Raw genomic sequence first — 16,301 nt, 5'->3', positions numbered from 1 at the left:
GGGGTATTGTGTGTCGATTGATGAGGGAAAAAAAATGTGTTCATCAATTTTAGAACAAGGCTATAACGTAACAAAATGTGGAAAACGGGAAGCGGTCTGAATACTTTCTGAATGCACTGTAATTATATTATTTAATAATAGCCATGTCCTTGTTCCCTGGATAAATCAATTTAAATCCAAGTTATGTTATTTCATGCATGATTGATTGTGATGGTCTGTCTAACATCTGGAATCCATCTGATGGTTTCCCTCTGCTTTGTTAGCACAGCACTCAAAATAATTAGTGTAGTATTCACACCCCTTGACTTTTTTCCACATTTTGATGTGTTACAGCCTGATTTTAAAATGGATTTTAAATTTAGATTTTTTATCACTGACCTTTACCCCATAATGTCAAAGTTGAATTATGTTTTTCCAAATGTTTCCAAATTAATTAAATATGAAAAGCTGAAATGTCTTGAGTCAATAAGTATTTGACCTCTGTTATGGAAAGCCTAAATATATTCAAGCCTAAAGAATTGCTTAAGTCACATATTAAGTTGCATGGACTCACTGTGCAATAATAGTGTTTAACATGATTTTTGAATGACTACCTCCTCTCTGTACCCCATACATGCAATTATCTGTAAGGTTCCTCAGTCGAGCAATGAATTTCAAACACAGATTTAACCACAAAGACCAGTGAGGTTTGTCAATGTCTCACAAAGAAGGGCATTGGAAGTTAAAAAACACATTGGCTATCCATTTGAGCATGGTGAAGTTATTAATTAAACTTTGAATGGTGTATCAATACACCCAGTCACTACAAAGATACAGGTGTCGTTCCTAGCTCAGTTGCCGGAAAGGAAGGAAACCGCTCAAGGATTTCACCATGAGGCCAATGTTGACTTTAAAGTAGATACAGAGTTTAATGGCCATGATAGGAGAAAACTGAGGATGGATCAACAACATTGTAGTTACTCCACAACACTAACCTAATTGACAGAGTGAAAAGAAGGAAGTCTGCACAGAATACAATCTTCCAAAACATGCATCCTGTTTGCAGCAAGGCACTAAAGTAATACTGTAAAAAATTTGGCAAAGCAATTCTTTTTTTCTCCTGAATACAAAGTATTATGTTTTGGGCAAATTCAATACAACACATTACTGAGTACCACTCTCCATATTTTCAAGCATTGATTTGATTTGATCATGTTATGGGTATGCTTGCAATCGTTATGGACTCAGTTTTTCAGGATAAAAAATAAACAGAATGGCGTTAAGAACAGGCAAAATCCTAGTTCAGTCTGCTTTCCACCACACATTGGGAGATGAATTCACCTTTCAGTAGGACAATAACCTACAACACAAGGTCAAATCTACACTGGAGTTGCTTACCAAGACGACAGTGAATGTTCCTGAGTGGCCGAGTTACAGTTTTCACTTAAATCTGTTTGACAATCCATGGCAAGACTTAAAAATGACAGAACTTGAAGAATTTTTTAAAGAATAATGAAGAAAATATTGTACAATCCAGGTGTGGAAAGCTCTTAGACACTTACCAGAAAGCCTCACAGCTGTAATCCCTGCCAAAGGGTATTCTAACATGTATTGACTTAGGGGTGTGAATACCTATGTAAATGAGATATATCTTTATACATATTTTTTATAAATTTGCAAACATTAAAAAAAGTAAGTTTGTCATTAAGGGGTATTGTGTACAGATGGGTAGAAAAATACAACATTAATTCATTTTGAATTCAGGCTGTAACACAAAATGTGGAATAAGTCAAGGGGTATTAATACTTTCTGAAGGCACTGTATTTGAAAATATGTGCCTACAGGGTGATATTTTGGCAGCTATAGCATACTGTCAGTCGACCTTTATATTTGACTCTTCAGTCATTTATATGTATTCCGTCTCTGAAGAATACTGACAGTTATACATTGTCATTGAGGCATTGGCTTAGGAAACCAACCAACACGGTTGATAAATCATATTTGACTACATAGGAAATCTCCATCTGTTCAAAAGATGCTCCTCCAGCAGCAGCAGCAGCATGTGCACTTCATTTATTACCCACAGACGTGTGTTGTTCAACCCTGGTCCTGGCGATCAACTGGATGTGTAGCCCTTTGTTGAAGACCAATAATAACAAACCTGATTTAACTAATCAAGGGCTTGATCAGTTGTGTTCGAGCTGGGCTAGAACAAACACCTACTGTACACATCCTGGGTGTCAAAGGACCAGAATTGAAGACCACTTACACACAAATGCTGTCTCTCTGAATCTAGTAGCTCTGTAGCAGCAGCACTTCATCCCACATGCTGCCACACCAAGAAACAAAATGCTAAGCATTTTGAGAGATAGAATTTTCCTACAGGGTTACGGTGAAGTTTGGGCTTGGAATGCTGAAAGAATTGAAAGCAAACTCCATGCCCTACATTTCTATCAAAGTTTGTCACGTGCGCCGAATACAACAGGTGAACCTTACAGAACCATACAGTGAAATGCTTACTTACAGGCTCTAACCAATAGTGCAAAAAAAGGTATTAGGTGAACAATAGGTAGGTAAAGAAATAAAACAACAGTAAAAAGACAGGCTATATACAGTAGCGAGGCTATAAAAGTTGAGGCTACATACAGACACCGGTTAGTCAGGCTGATTGAGGTAGTATGTACATGTAGATATGGTTAAAGTGACTATGCATATATGATGAATAGAGAGTAGCAGTAGCGTAAAAGGGCGGTTGGCGGGTGGGACACAATGCAGATAGCCCGGTTAGCCACTGTGCGGGAGCAGTGGTTGGTCGGCCCAATTAGGTAGTATGTACATGAATGTATAGTTAAAGTGACTATGCATATATGATGAACAGAGAGTAGCAGCAGCGTAAAAGGAGGGGTTGGGGTGGGGGGGGCACACAATGCAAATAATCCGGGTAGCCATTTGATTACCTGTTCAGGAGTCTTATGGCTTGAGGGTAAAAACTGTTGAGAAGCCTTTTTGTCCTAGACTTGGCAGTTCGGTACCGCTTGCCATGTGGTAGTAGAGAGAACAGTCTATGACTGGGGTGGCTGTGGTCTTTGACTCTTTTTTGGGCCTTCCTCTGACACCGCCTGGTGTAGAGGTCCTGGATGGCAGGCACCTTACCCCCAGTGTTGTACTGGGCGTACGCACCACCCTATGTAGTGCCTTGCGGTCAGAAGCAGAGCAGTTGCCTTACCAGGCAGTGATGCAACCAGTCAGAATGCTCTCGATGTTGCAGCTGTAGAACCTTTTGAGGATCTCAGGACCCATGCCAAATCTTTTTAGTTTCCTGAGGGGGAATAGGCTTTGTCGTGTCCTCTTCACGACTGTCTTGGTGTGTTTGGACCATTCTAGTTTGTTGTTGATCAACAATGGATAGAGTAGGTCTAAACGTATAACACTTAATTCAACCACTGATGCAGATGGCTTTTGTTAAACAAAACACCCTCACTAAACTGAAGGATTCTTATTACACAGATCTTTGAATGAACACATAACTGCAAAAATTGTATTCTGACAACCTGTTCCATGTTCTACAGTAGTTTAGTCCAGATGGGACGGTGTTAGCCAATCATGGTTCCTGGATCCAACCAAGCCAGACATGTGGGGGATAAATCAGTATTCCCAGTTTCCATGACAACTGTACTGTATGACTATGAATATTCTCCTTTTAACTGCAGGCAGCACAAAAGGAGATTTTTACTTGAAGAGGAAAATAGAGGAACATGGAGTGAGAAGAGAGAGAGGTCAAAGCAATGGTGGCGTAAAAATAAACTGAACGGGTTACTATTTAACAGACTTCAGCCTGGTTATTACCATGGTTACCATTAGAGAGATGTACTTTGACCTCGGTAATGTTGCAGTATCAGTTTATTTCCCCCCACTATATTATTATAATTCCTTTATTTTAAACATACACGGAAAATGCCTATTATCATATCAAGGTTTATCTGTGCTCATCTCCTGGACTATTAAAATGCCTGATACGTAATTGCTACTAAAACTGGCTAGTTTGGGGCGAAAGGTAGCCTATTGGTTAGAGCGTTGGACTTGTAATCAAAAGGTTGCAAGATCGATCCCCAAGCTGACAAGGTAAAACTCTGTTGTTCTGCCCCTGATCAAGGAGGGTTAACCCACTGTTCCTAGGCTGTCATTGAAAACAAGAATTTGTTCTAAACTCTTGTCTAGTTAAATAAAGGTCAAATAAATAAAAAAAAATGGCACAAAAAGACACTTGTCAGCTGATGTCAAGACAAAAAAAAATCACATTTGAATTGGGCATTACCCTATTTCATCAAAACTGGTTACTAGGAATATCTAGAAAAGTATCAAATTGTTCAGTGTAAAAGCATTCATGCATTACGAAAGATGCATGTTTGAACTGATGTACAGTTCAGGTTTGATTTGTATGAATTTCATACAACCTATAGTTTCATACGGGCAGTGTAGGATCTCATTTGGCACAAGTGCTGCTTTTTTTACATAGACCAAATGGGGCCCAATGTATTGTAGGATATCGTTAAAGTACAGATTCAAACCAATCACAGGACACTGCTGATGTGTAAAACATCTGATGGTGTTCTTCCCTCGTTGCGCTGCGACTGCAAGAGCACCAATTGTATCACCCACGTTTTATAAGTGAATACTTTGAGGGCACTGTATATATACAGTACCAGTCAAAAGTTTGGACACACCTACTCATTCAAGGGTTTTTCTTTATTTTTACTATGTTCTACATTGTAGAATAATAGTGAAGACATCAAAACTATGAAATAACCCAAAAAGGATTATTCAAAGTAGCCACCCTTTGCCTTGATGACAGCTTTGCAAACTCTTGGCATTCTCTCAACCAGCATCACCTGGAATGCTTTTCCAACAGTCTTCAAGGAGTTCCCACATACATATGCTGAGAACTTGTTGGCTGCTTTTCCTTCACTCTGCGGTCCAACTCATCCCAATCATCTCAATTGGTTTGAGGTCGGGTGATTGTGGAGGCCAGGTCATCTGATGCTGCACTCCATCACTCTCCTTCTTGCTCAAATAGTCCTTACACAGCCTGGAGGTGTGTTGAGTCATTGTCCTGTTGAAAAACAGATGATAGTCCCGCTAAGCACAAACCAGATGGGATGGAGTATCGCTGCAGAATGCTGTGATAGCCATGCTGCTTAAGTGTGCCTTAAATTCTAAATAAATCACTGAAAGTGTCATCAGCAAAGCACCTCCATACCATCACACCTCCTCCATGCTTCACGGTGGGAACCACACATGCGGAGATCATCAGTTCACCTATTCTGCGTCTCACAAAGACAAGGCGGTTGGAACCAAAAATCTAAAATTTGGACTCATCAGACCAAAGGACATATTTCCACCGGTCTAATGTCCATTGCTTGTGTTTCTTGGCCCAAGCAAGTCTCTTCTTCTTATTGGTGTCCTTTAGTAGTGGTTCTTTGCAGCAATTCGACCATGAAGGCCTGATTCACGCAGTGTCCTCTGAACAGTTAATGTTGAGATGTGTCTGTTACTTGAGAGCCAGTTTCATCATAGTGCTTGATGGTTTTTGAGACAATACTTTAACTTTAAAAGTTCTTGAAATTTTACGGATTCACAGACCTTCATGTCTTAAAGTCATGAAGACTGTCCTTTCTCTTTGCTTATTTGAGCTATTCTTGCCATAATATGGACTTGGTCTTTTACCAAATAGGGCTATATTCTGTACACCACCCCTACCTTGTCACAACACAACTGATTGGCTCAAACACATTAAGAAGGAATGAAATTCCGCAAATGTATGTTTAACAAGGCACACCTGTTAATTAAAATACATTCCAGGTGACTACCTCATGAAGGTGGTTGAGAGAATGCCTAGAGTGTGCAAAACTGTCATCAAGGCAAAGGGTGGCTACTTTGAAAAATCTCAAATATAAAATATATTTTGATTTGTTTAACACTTTTTTGTTTACTACATGATTCCACATGTGTTCTTTCATAGTTTGATGTCTTCACTATTACTTTACTATGTAAAAAATTGTAAAAATAAAGAAAAACCCTTGAATGAAATGGTGAATACAAACTTTTGACTGGTACTGTATATACAGTTGAATTCGGAAGTTTACACACACTTAGGTTGGAGTCATTAAATCAAAAATTTCAACCATTCCACAAATTTCTTGTTAACTTCTTATGGCTGCAGGGACAGTATTGAGTAGCTTGGATGAAAGGTGCACAGAGGCGCCCATAGTAAACTGCCTGCTCCTCAGTCCCAGTTGCTAATATATGCATATTATTATTCGTATTGGATAGAAAACACTAACACTCTGAAGTTTCTAAAACTGTTTGAATGATGTCTGTGAGTATAACAGAACTCATATGGCAGGCAAAAACCTGAGAAAAAATCCAAACAGGAAGTGGGAATTCTGAGGTTGGTCGATTTTCAACACAGCCCCTATTGAACACACAGTGGGATATGGATGAGTTTGCACTTCCTACGGCATCCACTAGATGTCAACAGTCTGTAGAGCCTTGTCTGATGCCTCTACTGTGAAGTGGGGCCAAAGGAAACAGGAAATAGTCAGGTCTACCATGACCTGGCCATGCTCTGACCATGCGCGTTCACATGAGAGGGAGCTCTGTTCCATCGCACATCTGAAGTCAATGTAATTCTCCGGTTGGAACGTTAATGAAGATTTATGTTAAAAACATTCTAAAGATTGATTCAATACATCGTTTGACAAATTTCTACTGACTGTTACGGAACTTTTTGATATTTCGTCAGCTTTTAGTGAACGCGCTTTCTGACTTTGGATTTGTTTACCAAACACGCTAACAAAAATAGCTTTTTGGACATAAATGATGGACATTACCGAAAAAAACAAATATTTATTGTGGAAGTGGGAGTCCTGGGAGTGCATTCCGACGAAGATCAGCAAAGGTAAGTGAAGATTTATAATGCTTTTTATGAGTTTTGTTGACTGCACAATTTGGCGGGTAACTGTATGGCTTCCTTTTGTGGCTGAACGCTGTTCTCAGATGATTGAATATTGTGCTTTTGCTGTAAAGCTTTTTGAAATCTGACACAGCAGTTGCATTAAGAACAAGTGTATCTTTAATTCTATGTAAAACATGTATCTTTCATCAAAGTTTATGATGAGTATTTATGTTATTTGACGGGGCTCTCTGCAATTCCTCCGGATATTTTGGAGGCATTTCTGAACATAGCGCCAATGTAAACTGAGGTTTTTGGATATAAATATGAGCTTTATCAAACAAAACATATATGTATTGTGTAACATGAAGTCCTATGAGTGTCATCTGATGAAGATCATCAAAGGTTAGTGATTCATTTTATCTCTTTCTGCTTTTTGTGACTCCTGTCTTTGGCTGGAAAAATGACTGTGTTTTTCTGTGATTTTGCGGTGACCTAACATAATCGTTTCTGGTACTTTCGCTGTAAAGCCTATTTGAAATCGGACACTTTGGTGGGATTAACAACAAGATTACCTTTAAAATGGTATAAGATACATGTATGTTTGAGGAATTTTAATTATGAGATTTCTGTTGTTTGAATTTGGCGCCCTGCACTTTCACGGGCTGTTGTCATATCATCCTGTTAACGGGATTGCAGCCATAAGAAGTTTTAACAAACTATAGTTTGGCAAGACGGTTAGGACATCTACTTTGTGCATGACACAAGTCATTTTTCCAACAATTATTTAAAGACAGATTATTTCACTTATAATTCACTGTATCACAATTCCAGTGGGTCAGAAGTTTACATCCACATCCACACTTCTTCAAAAACATTTATACCAATATATTGAACTTACAGGCAACAAATGGTCTATCATTATGGTAGGGGACTATAACACAGTGTCAATGGACCATAAAGGTAATCACTCTACAAACTATCATCACCGTGCCCTTAAGGAAATCACAAATATTATGGACACATTAGAAATAGTGGCTATTTGGAGACTAAAAAACCCTGACCTAGTGCGGTATACATGGAGGAGACTTAATCAAGCTAGTCGTCTTGACTACTTTCTTGTCTCTTTCTCTTTTGCATCAAAGGTTAAAACTTCTTGCCACTAGGGGGGTGCCATTTCGACATAGCACAAATTCGTATCCAAATTAAACTGCCTCGTAGTCAATTCTTGCTCGTACAATATGCATATTATTATTACTATTGGATAGAAAACACTCTATAGTTTCTAAAACCGTTTGAATTATGTCTGTAAGTGAAACAGAACTAGACTTAGAGCAATTCTCCTATGAGGATTTGAAAATGGTGAAATCTGCTTGCTGTTCCCAGACCTGTGGATAACCCTGACTGTCTTCTATTGGTTGAGATGCACTGCATACGCCTTCCCCTGGTTGTTAGCGAATAGGGAGTCTTGAAATGGCGTCTCTACGTAGTTCCCAAAGTCTATAAATTGATTGGGAACGAGGTGGCTGATTCTTTTCACCTTCGCTCGGGCGCACTGAGGAGCTGGGGACGTTCTTTTGGAACCATCGGTTATACATCTCAGACATTTCCGGCTGTGTTTTTATTCGATAGAGGTGTTGAAGACATCGTAATGTTGTTATTTTGAACCGAATTATATCAGTTTATGTCAGTATATTGCGATTTTCGGGTATTTATTTTCTTGGCGCTGTAGAAAGTTGGGTAGCTCTCTCTCTCAAGCTAATGTTTACTGCTAATTGCAAAGTGGAAGACGACAATACAACCTAGCAACAATTCTTTTGGACAAATGACGCCTTTCCCAAGATTCTGATGGAAGCCCGGCAAATAGTAAGCAATTTTTTATGTATTAATTCGTATTTATGTTGACAAATGGCAAATAATTATTCCGCCATGTTTTTCGGTGCATCTCGCTTTAGCACACGCTGTATGCTTGAAGTAACGTTAATTTTAAAATTGTAACCCAGCGATTGCATTAAGAACTAATTTGTCTTTCAATTGCTGTCCAACCTGTATTTTTTTAGTCAAGTTTATTATTAGTTATGGATTAGAATAGGTTCCAGTCCAAGATGGCGCCCGACAGATTGCTTGAAGTTTTGGCCACTAATCACGTTGTATAAGCACGATTTGTGCCGCTAAATATGCACATTTTCGAACAAACTCTATATGCATTGTGTAATATGATGTTACAGGACTGTCATCTGAATAATTCTGAGAAGGTTAGTGAAAAAATTTATATATTTTGGGGGTTATTACGTTATCGCTATTTTTGCCTTGAATCAATGCTGCTGTGTGGTTGGCTATTGTGGTTAGCTAAAATAACGCTATATTGTGTTGAAATATTGGCTAGATTCATAAGATCTGTGTCTTTCATCTGCTGTACGCTGTGTATTTTTAAGAAATGTTTTATGATGAGTAATTAGCTAATACACAATGGTCTCTGTAGTTATTCTAGTCGCTTTTGGGAGAGTTGTGATGGTGGCTGCAATGGTAAACTATGATTTATACCTGAAATATGCAAATTTTTCTAACAAAACATATGCTATACAATAAATATGTTATCAGACTGTCATCTGATGAGGTTGTTTCTTGGTTAGTGGCTATTTATATCTTTATTTGGTCGAACTTGTGATAGCTACTGATGCAGTAAGAAAATGGTGGAGTAAAAAAAGTGTTGTCTTTTGCTAACGTGGTTAGCTAATAGATTTACATATTGTGTCTTCCCTGTAAAACATTTAAAAAATCAGAAATTATGTCTGGATTCACAAGATGTGTATCTTTCATTTGGTGTCTTGGACTTGTGATTTCATGAACATTTTATTATATGATATCCCTGTGGCTTTAGGCTAGGCTATGCTAGTCAGCTTTTGTGATGGGGGTGCTCCCGGATCCGGGTTTGTGAGGCGTTAGAGGTTAAAAATGTTTTAATAGGAGACAGAATGCGATCGGTTCATCATCTAATTGGCATTCACAAAACTCTTATAGATTTTCCACGTGGATGGAAAATCTACTAGACCTTAGTGCTGCCTTTGACACCATCGATCACCACATTCTTTTGGAGAGACTGGAAACCCAAATTGGTCTACACGGACAAGTTCTGGCCTGGTTTAGATCATATCTGTCGGAAAGATATCAGTTTGTCTCTGTGAATGGTTTGTCCTCTGACAAATCAACTGTACATTTCGGTGTTCCTCAAGGTTCCGTTTTAGGACCACTATTGTTTTCACTATATATTTTACCTCTTGGGGATGTTATTCGAAAACATAATGTTAACTTTCACTGCTATGCGGATGACACACAGCTGTACATTTCAATGAAACATGGTGAAGCCCCAAAATTGCCCTCGCTAGAAGCCTGTGTTTCAGACATAAGGAAGTGGATGGCTGAAAACGTTCTACTTTTAAACTCGGACAAAACAGAGATGCTTGTCCTAGGTCCCAAGAAACAAAGAGATCTTCTGTTAAATCTGACAATCTTGATGGTTGTAAAGTCGTCTCAAATAAAACTGTGAAGGACCTCGGCGTTACTCTTGACCCTGATCTCTCTTTTGACGAACATATCAAGACTGTTTCAAGGACAGCTTTTTTCCATCTACGTAACATTGCAAAAATCAGAAATCTTCTGTCCAAAAATGATGCAGAAAAATTTATCCATGCATTTGTTACTTCTAGGTTAAACTACTGCAATGCTCTACTTTCCGGCTACCCGGATAAAGCACTAAATAAACTTCAGTTAGTGCTAAATGCGGCTGCTAGAATCCTGACTAGAACCAAGAAATTTGATCATATTACTCCAGTGCTAGCTTCCTTACACTGGCTTCCTGTTAAGGCAAGGGCTGATTTCAAGGTTTTACTGTAAACCTATAAAGCGTTACATGGGCTTGCTCCTACCTATCTTTCCGAGTTGGTCCTGCCGTACATACCTACACGTACGCTACGGTCACAAGACGCAGGCCTCCTAATTGTCCCTAGAATTTCTAAGCAAACAGCTGGAGGCAGGATATGGATAATTCAATAATTCAGATTTGCTAAAGTGCAAAAGTTTAGCATTTTGAAATGTGCCTCCATGCACCCTCTGTGACTGCCAGGAAGATTTAACATGCTTAATCCTGACATTTCTCCAAGTTTTCACCATCATTGTAAAGCCCTACTTATTTTATTGCTTTGACAAAGTAATTTCTGAAGATTATTATTTATTTCATGTGATTAGTGATTCATTTACGTCTGTCCCTCATTTTAAGGTCAACCCTGTTATGTGAACTGAACTCTCTGTCACGAATCCCGTTTCCTGAGTCTGTTTTTTGCCTGTGTTCTGTCCTGGAGTGTTTTATCCGGCGTCCTGGAACGCACCCTGTCTGGTTGCCGGGCAATGTAGCCAGTTGGCAGAGTTCCTATTACCCGCACCTGTATCCCATCAGCTATCTGCACACCTGGTCCTGATCATCATCTCTCCTCTTCTTAAGCCCGGACCTGACATCCATTCCCTGCCGGATCGTTAGCCATGAACAGTATGTTGTGCCCACGAACCAGCCTCCAGTTGATAGAGTTTGTTTTGTTTTGTTTTGTTGTTTTGTACTTCTTGCTTGCCTTTAACTTACCTCTGTTTGTTCTGTCTACAGCCATTCACCCGGAACCCATATCCCATCCCTGTCTGCTTGTCGCCAGTTTTTGTTTATCCCTTGGATCTGCCTATCCACTCCCATCAACACACCTCCGCTGCCCGCTCCGCCACCTGGAACTATCTACCTCAATGTTCTCATTTATTAATAAATACTCACCATCTTCATACTCACCTTGTCCTGGTCTGCTTCTGGGTCCAATTTTGGTAAACCCTGACACTCTCATTTTAATATGGTGAAACTATTCCTTTTGAATCATTTTTTTCAAAAGAAACATTGAACATCTCATAGGTAAATCATAGCGTAAAAGCAGGTGAGCTGGTTCTACTCTTTTTTGGCAGTTTTCTGGTGTTTTGTGGTAGTAGTATAATGAAAAATACTTATAATATTTTGAAGGTGACAAATACCAATACCGTCAAAGTGTTGTTTGACATAGCGCATCACGTCAATGCATCACTTACAAAACAAAAGACTACAGTACTTAAACTGCAAGTGGGCACTTCTTATTTACTGTATTCGAGATGTAACCTTGAATGTGTGCTACTGAGGGTTTATAATATATAATTTGATTTCACTGACACATAAAAAGGCACAGAGAAGGAGTGCAAAAAAGAAGGGTAACCAACAGTATGCTTTCATAGCGCTGTATTTCATTTGTCTCCAACAAATACAATGGCTTGGGAAATGCAAGGATGCATGTACCAAACCAGATCTTGCAGATATCCAGAAAAAAAACTATTTAAATTGGTGCTATTGAACTGCAATGCACTTACATAGTTTGCACTTCGCAATCCAGTACAAAGCTTTTCGGTATGGGTTCTACATACCTATCTCGGGGTGCTGATTTCTCCCCTCCACCGGCACACTGACTGTCCTTCGGAGCAGCTTGGTGCGCTCACTGCGCTGAGAGCCTGAGCGACGCTCATGCATCAGTAAAGGGTGAACCTAAAGTAAGAACAGGAGGTCAGATAGGTCAAGGTCTGGCTGAAAACACATTTCTAAAGATTGTGCCTTGGACACTCCACGCTTGACCATCGCTCCTCATAGCACTTTTCCTACATACTGTATAAATCACTTGTGTTGGGCACTAAAGCCTCACTTTGTTTAGCTGTTGTCCCGTAAGAAAAAAGTGATTGCACAGGATCTTAAACTATGGATCATTTCATTTATGCTAAATGATCATATCAAACCAGAGCATATCATGTATAAGAAAAAGTTAGTGTAACAAAGCTACATGTTTTTTATTTGCATTTATTTACGTCAATTTCACTGGTGTAAATGTTTCAGAGTTAGCTTCATATTACTTGATATTTTTGTATTTAACATAATAAAGCAATAAACTGAAAACCTCCCCTACTGAAATCCAGATCGTTGAGAGTTGAGCATCTCAAGGACCAGGGGCATTTTCCACCCACACTTAAAATAAAGGCTAGCACAACACAGTCCCAATGTGGTTTACAGAGGTGAGAGGTCAAATTGCTTTTCAACACGCAAAGCCTTACCCAGAAGCACTTTGTCTCTATGTGAAGCAAATAGTTAACAAAGTGAATAGAAGGTTGGTATTAAAGCCACATTCTGGTGTTTAATAAAACAATAAACTGCCACTTGCATTGGTATACAGCTGAGGGATGGGGATAGGGAAATATAAACCCTCTCAAATTCTTAAACAGCACAGACTGACATCCACATTATCGTTTTACCCATTTAGAAAATATACATTGTTTGTTTATTTTTGTTGCTTGTAAACAATGTCACCTTATTTGGATTATTATATAGAACGGATGTTGTGCTAAGCTCATGATGCATTTAGAAGTTATATTCTTTAGGAATCAATTGGTAAATAAATATCCATTCATTTAAATTACCATTGTAAAGATTTCAAAATCCCAGACTATACCTTTAATGTTTGTATTGCATTTAATGTTTTGTATTGTATTTCATCATATTACTAACCATCAGTCTTGTATCATTTCCAATTGTGAAATCGTGAGACCGGAGGCAACTCAAGTCACTTTAACTATGTAAACTTCAGAGCTGCAAATATCTCTTCAAAATCAGGCTTGTTGACCTTGTCTCTGAAAATATGAATTCATCATATACTGTAGGTTACTGTGACCTCTAAAACCATGCCGCACATACTGTATTAAGTGTCATATTACATAATTTGTGAGCCTTTCTTATGTCCCCTATGCTCTCTGTAAATGCTAGCTTTGTTGCTTCTCTTATTCGTTGAAATTGTAACATTTTCCCAAATATTGCACTGAATTAAAATATTCCATCCCACATATTTCATTGAGTTCATTTGACTATATACAGTTGTTTTACATACCACAGAGAGAAAAGTAGATGTCTCAGCACAACCTCAATGAACTTGGAGAGCTGCTGTACATTATATTTAGTGGGTTCTGCTGTTAGCTGTGGCAAAGAGCCCTTGGCTAATGGACAGTGAAACGACAAGAGTGTGTGGTCCGAAATAGCTTCTCCCACAGGTATTTCCCCAGCCAGGTGACATGAGCCAGCACTGGTAACTGCATCAGCAGAAAGTGCTGAAGTTTAGAGAGAGAAATTATTTTCACATTGTGATACTGTGCCATAGTAAATAGCAGAAAACACCAAAACATTGAGCTCAGGTAACGTTAGCAATGACAAATTGCCATTCCAATTGACTTAAGATCTACTAAGTTGAATGTAAGTTGAATAGCTTTTTTCCTTTATTCAGAGGTACAGTAGTGCAGTAAGTAAAACACATATTGGGGATGTTTTGTATGACTATAATTAATAATGAACTATATTAAATGCTTGTACACTATGTTCTCAGATCAATAGATTAATGTAATCTCATATCCCATCCAGATACACACTAAAGGAAAAGGTTACATACGTAGAGGAATTCCTCTCATTTTCATAGAAAACCCTAACCCTCAAACAATTCATATGAATCACCTGTGTATGATTACGATCAGGTTCAATTTACAATAAAAAAGTGTCTCCCTGACTGGGGGGGTCTTTGTAAGAGTACCTGCCATATCAATTAAGAAGAGGAAAGATTATTTTGGGATACCACATTGTAAAGCTGAATAATGTCTCCCTCCAATGGCTAGTTTTGGGACTTCATCTCTCACATCTGGGCTTCTCTGTTATTGATGGGCCCGTGACGTATTCCACAAATCTGCCCAATTCTACTTTCCTACTCGGAACTAACAAAACACTGATACATTGCATTGCATCATCAATGCATTAGCTTGTGCTAATTTCCAGCATCAGTCCATATAAGGGTAGTAAAATAGGAGTATTCAAGTGGGGGAAAGAAAAGAAAGAAAAAAATAAATGGTATCAAACAATAGCATGCTTGCTGTTCTTTATACTAGCTATTCCTTAAATCTGCTCTTACCCACTTGATGAGACACCTCGTATTAACAAAATAATTCAATACCCCCACTTGGACCTAATGGAAACATTCAGAAATTAAAATAAATAATTGCGCTAGGGATATAATGTGGATGTACAGCTCTATGGCTGCGTTTACACAGGCAGACAATTCTGATCTTTTTTTCACCCAAAGGTATTTTGATCAATCAGACCAGCTCTGCATGAGCTCTGATGTGATAGGTGAAAAGGTGAAAGACAATTAGTGCTGTAAAAATATCAGAATTTGGCTGCCCATTCGACACCTCATTCAATACAACCTGTATTAGCTGCCCACTGCGGTACCTCGTTTTTCGCCCCTGTCTCTCAATCGGAGACTGATAAAGACCTAGGTAGCCTGGTGTATGGACTCTCTAGTAGCGTTATAAAGTTTAAACACATCACCTTTAATACGGTTTGGCCCTGAAAGTTCAGTAACAGAAAAAAGTAGGACCTAGCCTGGTTACTCAAATTATCTAAATGGTACCTTTATTGGTTAGGGACAACACTCCAATCCAAACAGGGGTTAGGTGTGTTAACCTAGTGCACCATTGCCATATACAGTGCATTCGGAAAGTATTCAGACCCTTTGACCTTTTCCACATTTTGTTACGTTACAGCCTTATTCTAAAATTGATGAAATAGTGTTTTTCCTCATCAATCTACACACAATACCCCGTAATGACAAAGCAAAAACAGGTTTTTACAAATGTTTGCAAATTTATTACAAAAAAAACCTGATATCACATTTACATAAGTATTCAGACTCTTTACCCGGTACTTTGTTGAATCACCTTCGGCAGTGATTACAGCCTCGAGTCATCTTGGGTATGACGCTACAAGCTTGGCACACCTGTTGTTGGGGAGTTTCTTCCATTCTTCTCTTCAGATCCTCTCAATCTCTGTCAGATTGCATGGGGAGCGTTGCTGCAGAGCTATTTTCAGGTCTCTCAAGAGATGTTCGATTGGGTTCAAGTCCGGGCACTGGCTGGGCCACTCAAGGACATTCAGAGACTTGTCCCGAAGCGACTCCTGTGTTGTCTTGGCTGTGTGATTTTTGTCGTTGTCCTATTGGAAGGTGAACCTTTGCCCCCATCTGAGGTCCTGAGTGCTCTGGAGCAGGCTTTCATCAAGGATCTATCTTTACTATACTCTGTTCATCTTTCCCTCGACCCTGACTATTCTCCCAGTCCCTGCCGCTGAAAAACATCCCCACAGCATGATGCTGCTACTACCACGCTTCACCGTAGGGATGGTGCCCGGTTTCCTCCAGATGTGATGCTTGGCATTCAGGCCAAAGAGTTCAATCTT

General features: G+C 39.1%; 1 protein-coding gene across 5 annotated transcripts in view; it reads right to left on the bottom strand.

Moving 5' to 3' along the window:
• LOC129819983 (ras/Rap GTPase-activating protein SynGAP-like) overlaps nucleotides 1-16,301 on the bottom strand; it is a 92,282-nt gene that overhangs the window by 54,453 nt on the left and 21,528 nt on the right. For all 5 annotated transcript variants that reach the window (XM_055876747.1, XM_055876745.1, XM_055876746.1 and 2 more), the window contains exon 3: nucleotides 12,413-12,530. In XM_055876747.1, coding sequence (XP_055732722.1) covers nucleotides 12,413-12,530 — 118 coding nt within the window. The remainder of the gene's footprint in view (nucleotides 1-12,412; nucleotides 12,531-16,301) is intronic.

Source organism: Salvelinus fontinalis, chromosome 22 (genome assembly GCF_029448725.1).
Source record: "Salvelinus fontinalis isolate EN_2023a chromosome 22, ASM2944872v1, whole genome shotgun sequence".
Taxonomy (NCBI): domain Eukaryota; kingdom Metazoa; phylum Chordata; class Actinopteri; order Salmoniformes; family Salmonidae; genus Salvelinus; species Salvelinus fontinalis.
The sequence above is the reverse complement of the archived record's forward strand: the minus strand, read 5'-3'. Positions and strand labels throughout refer to the sequence as shown.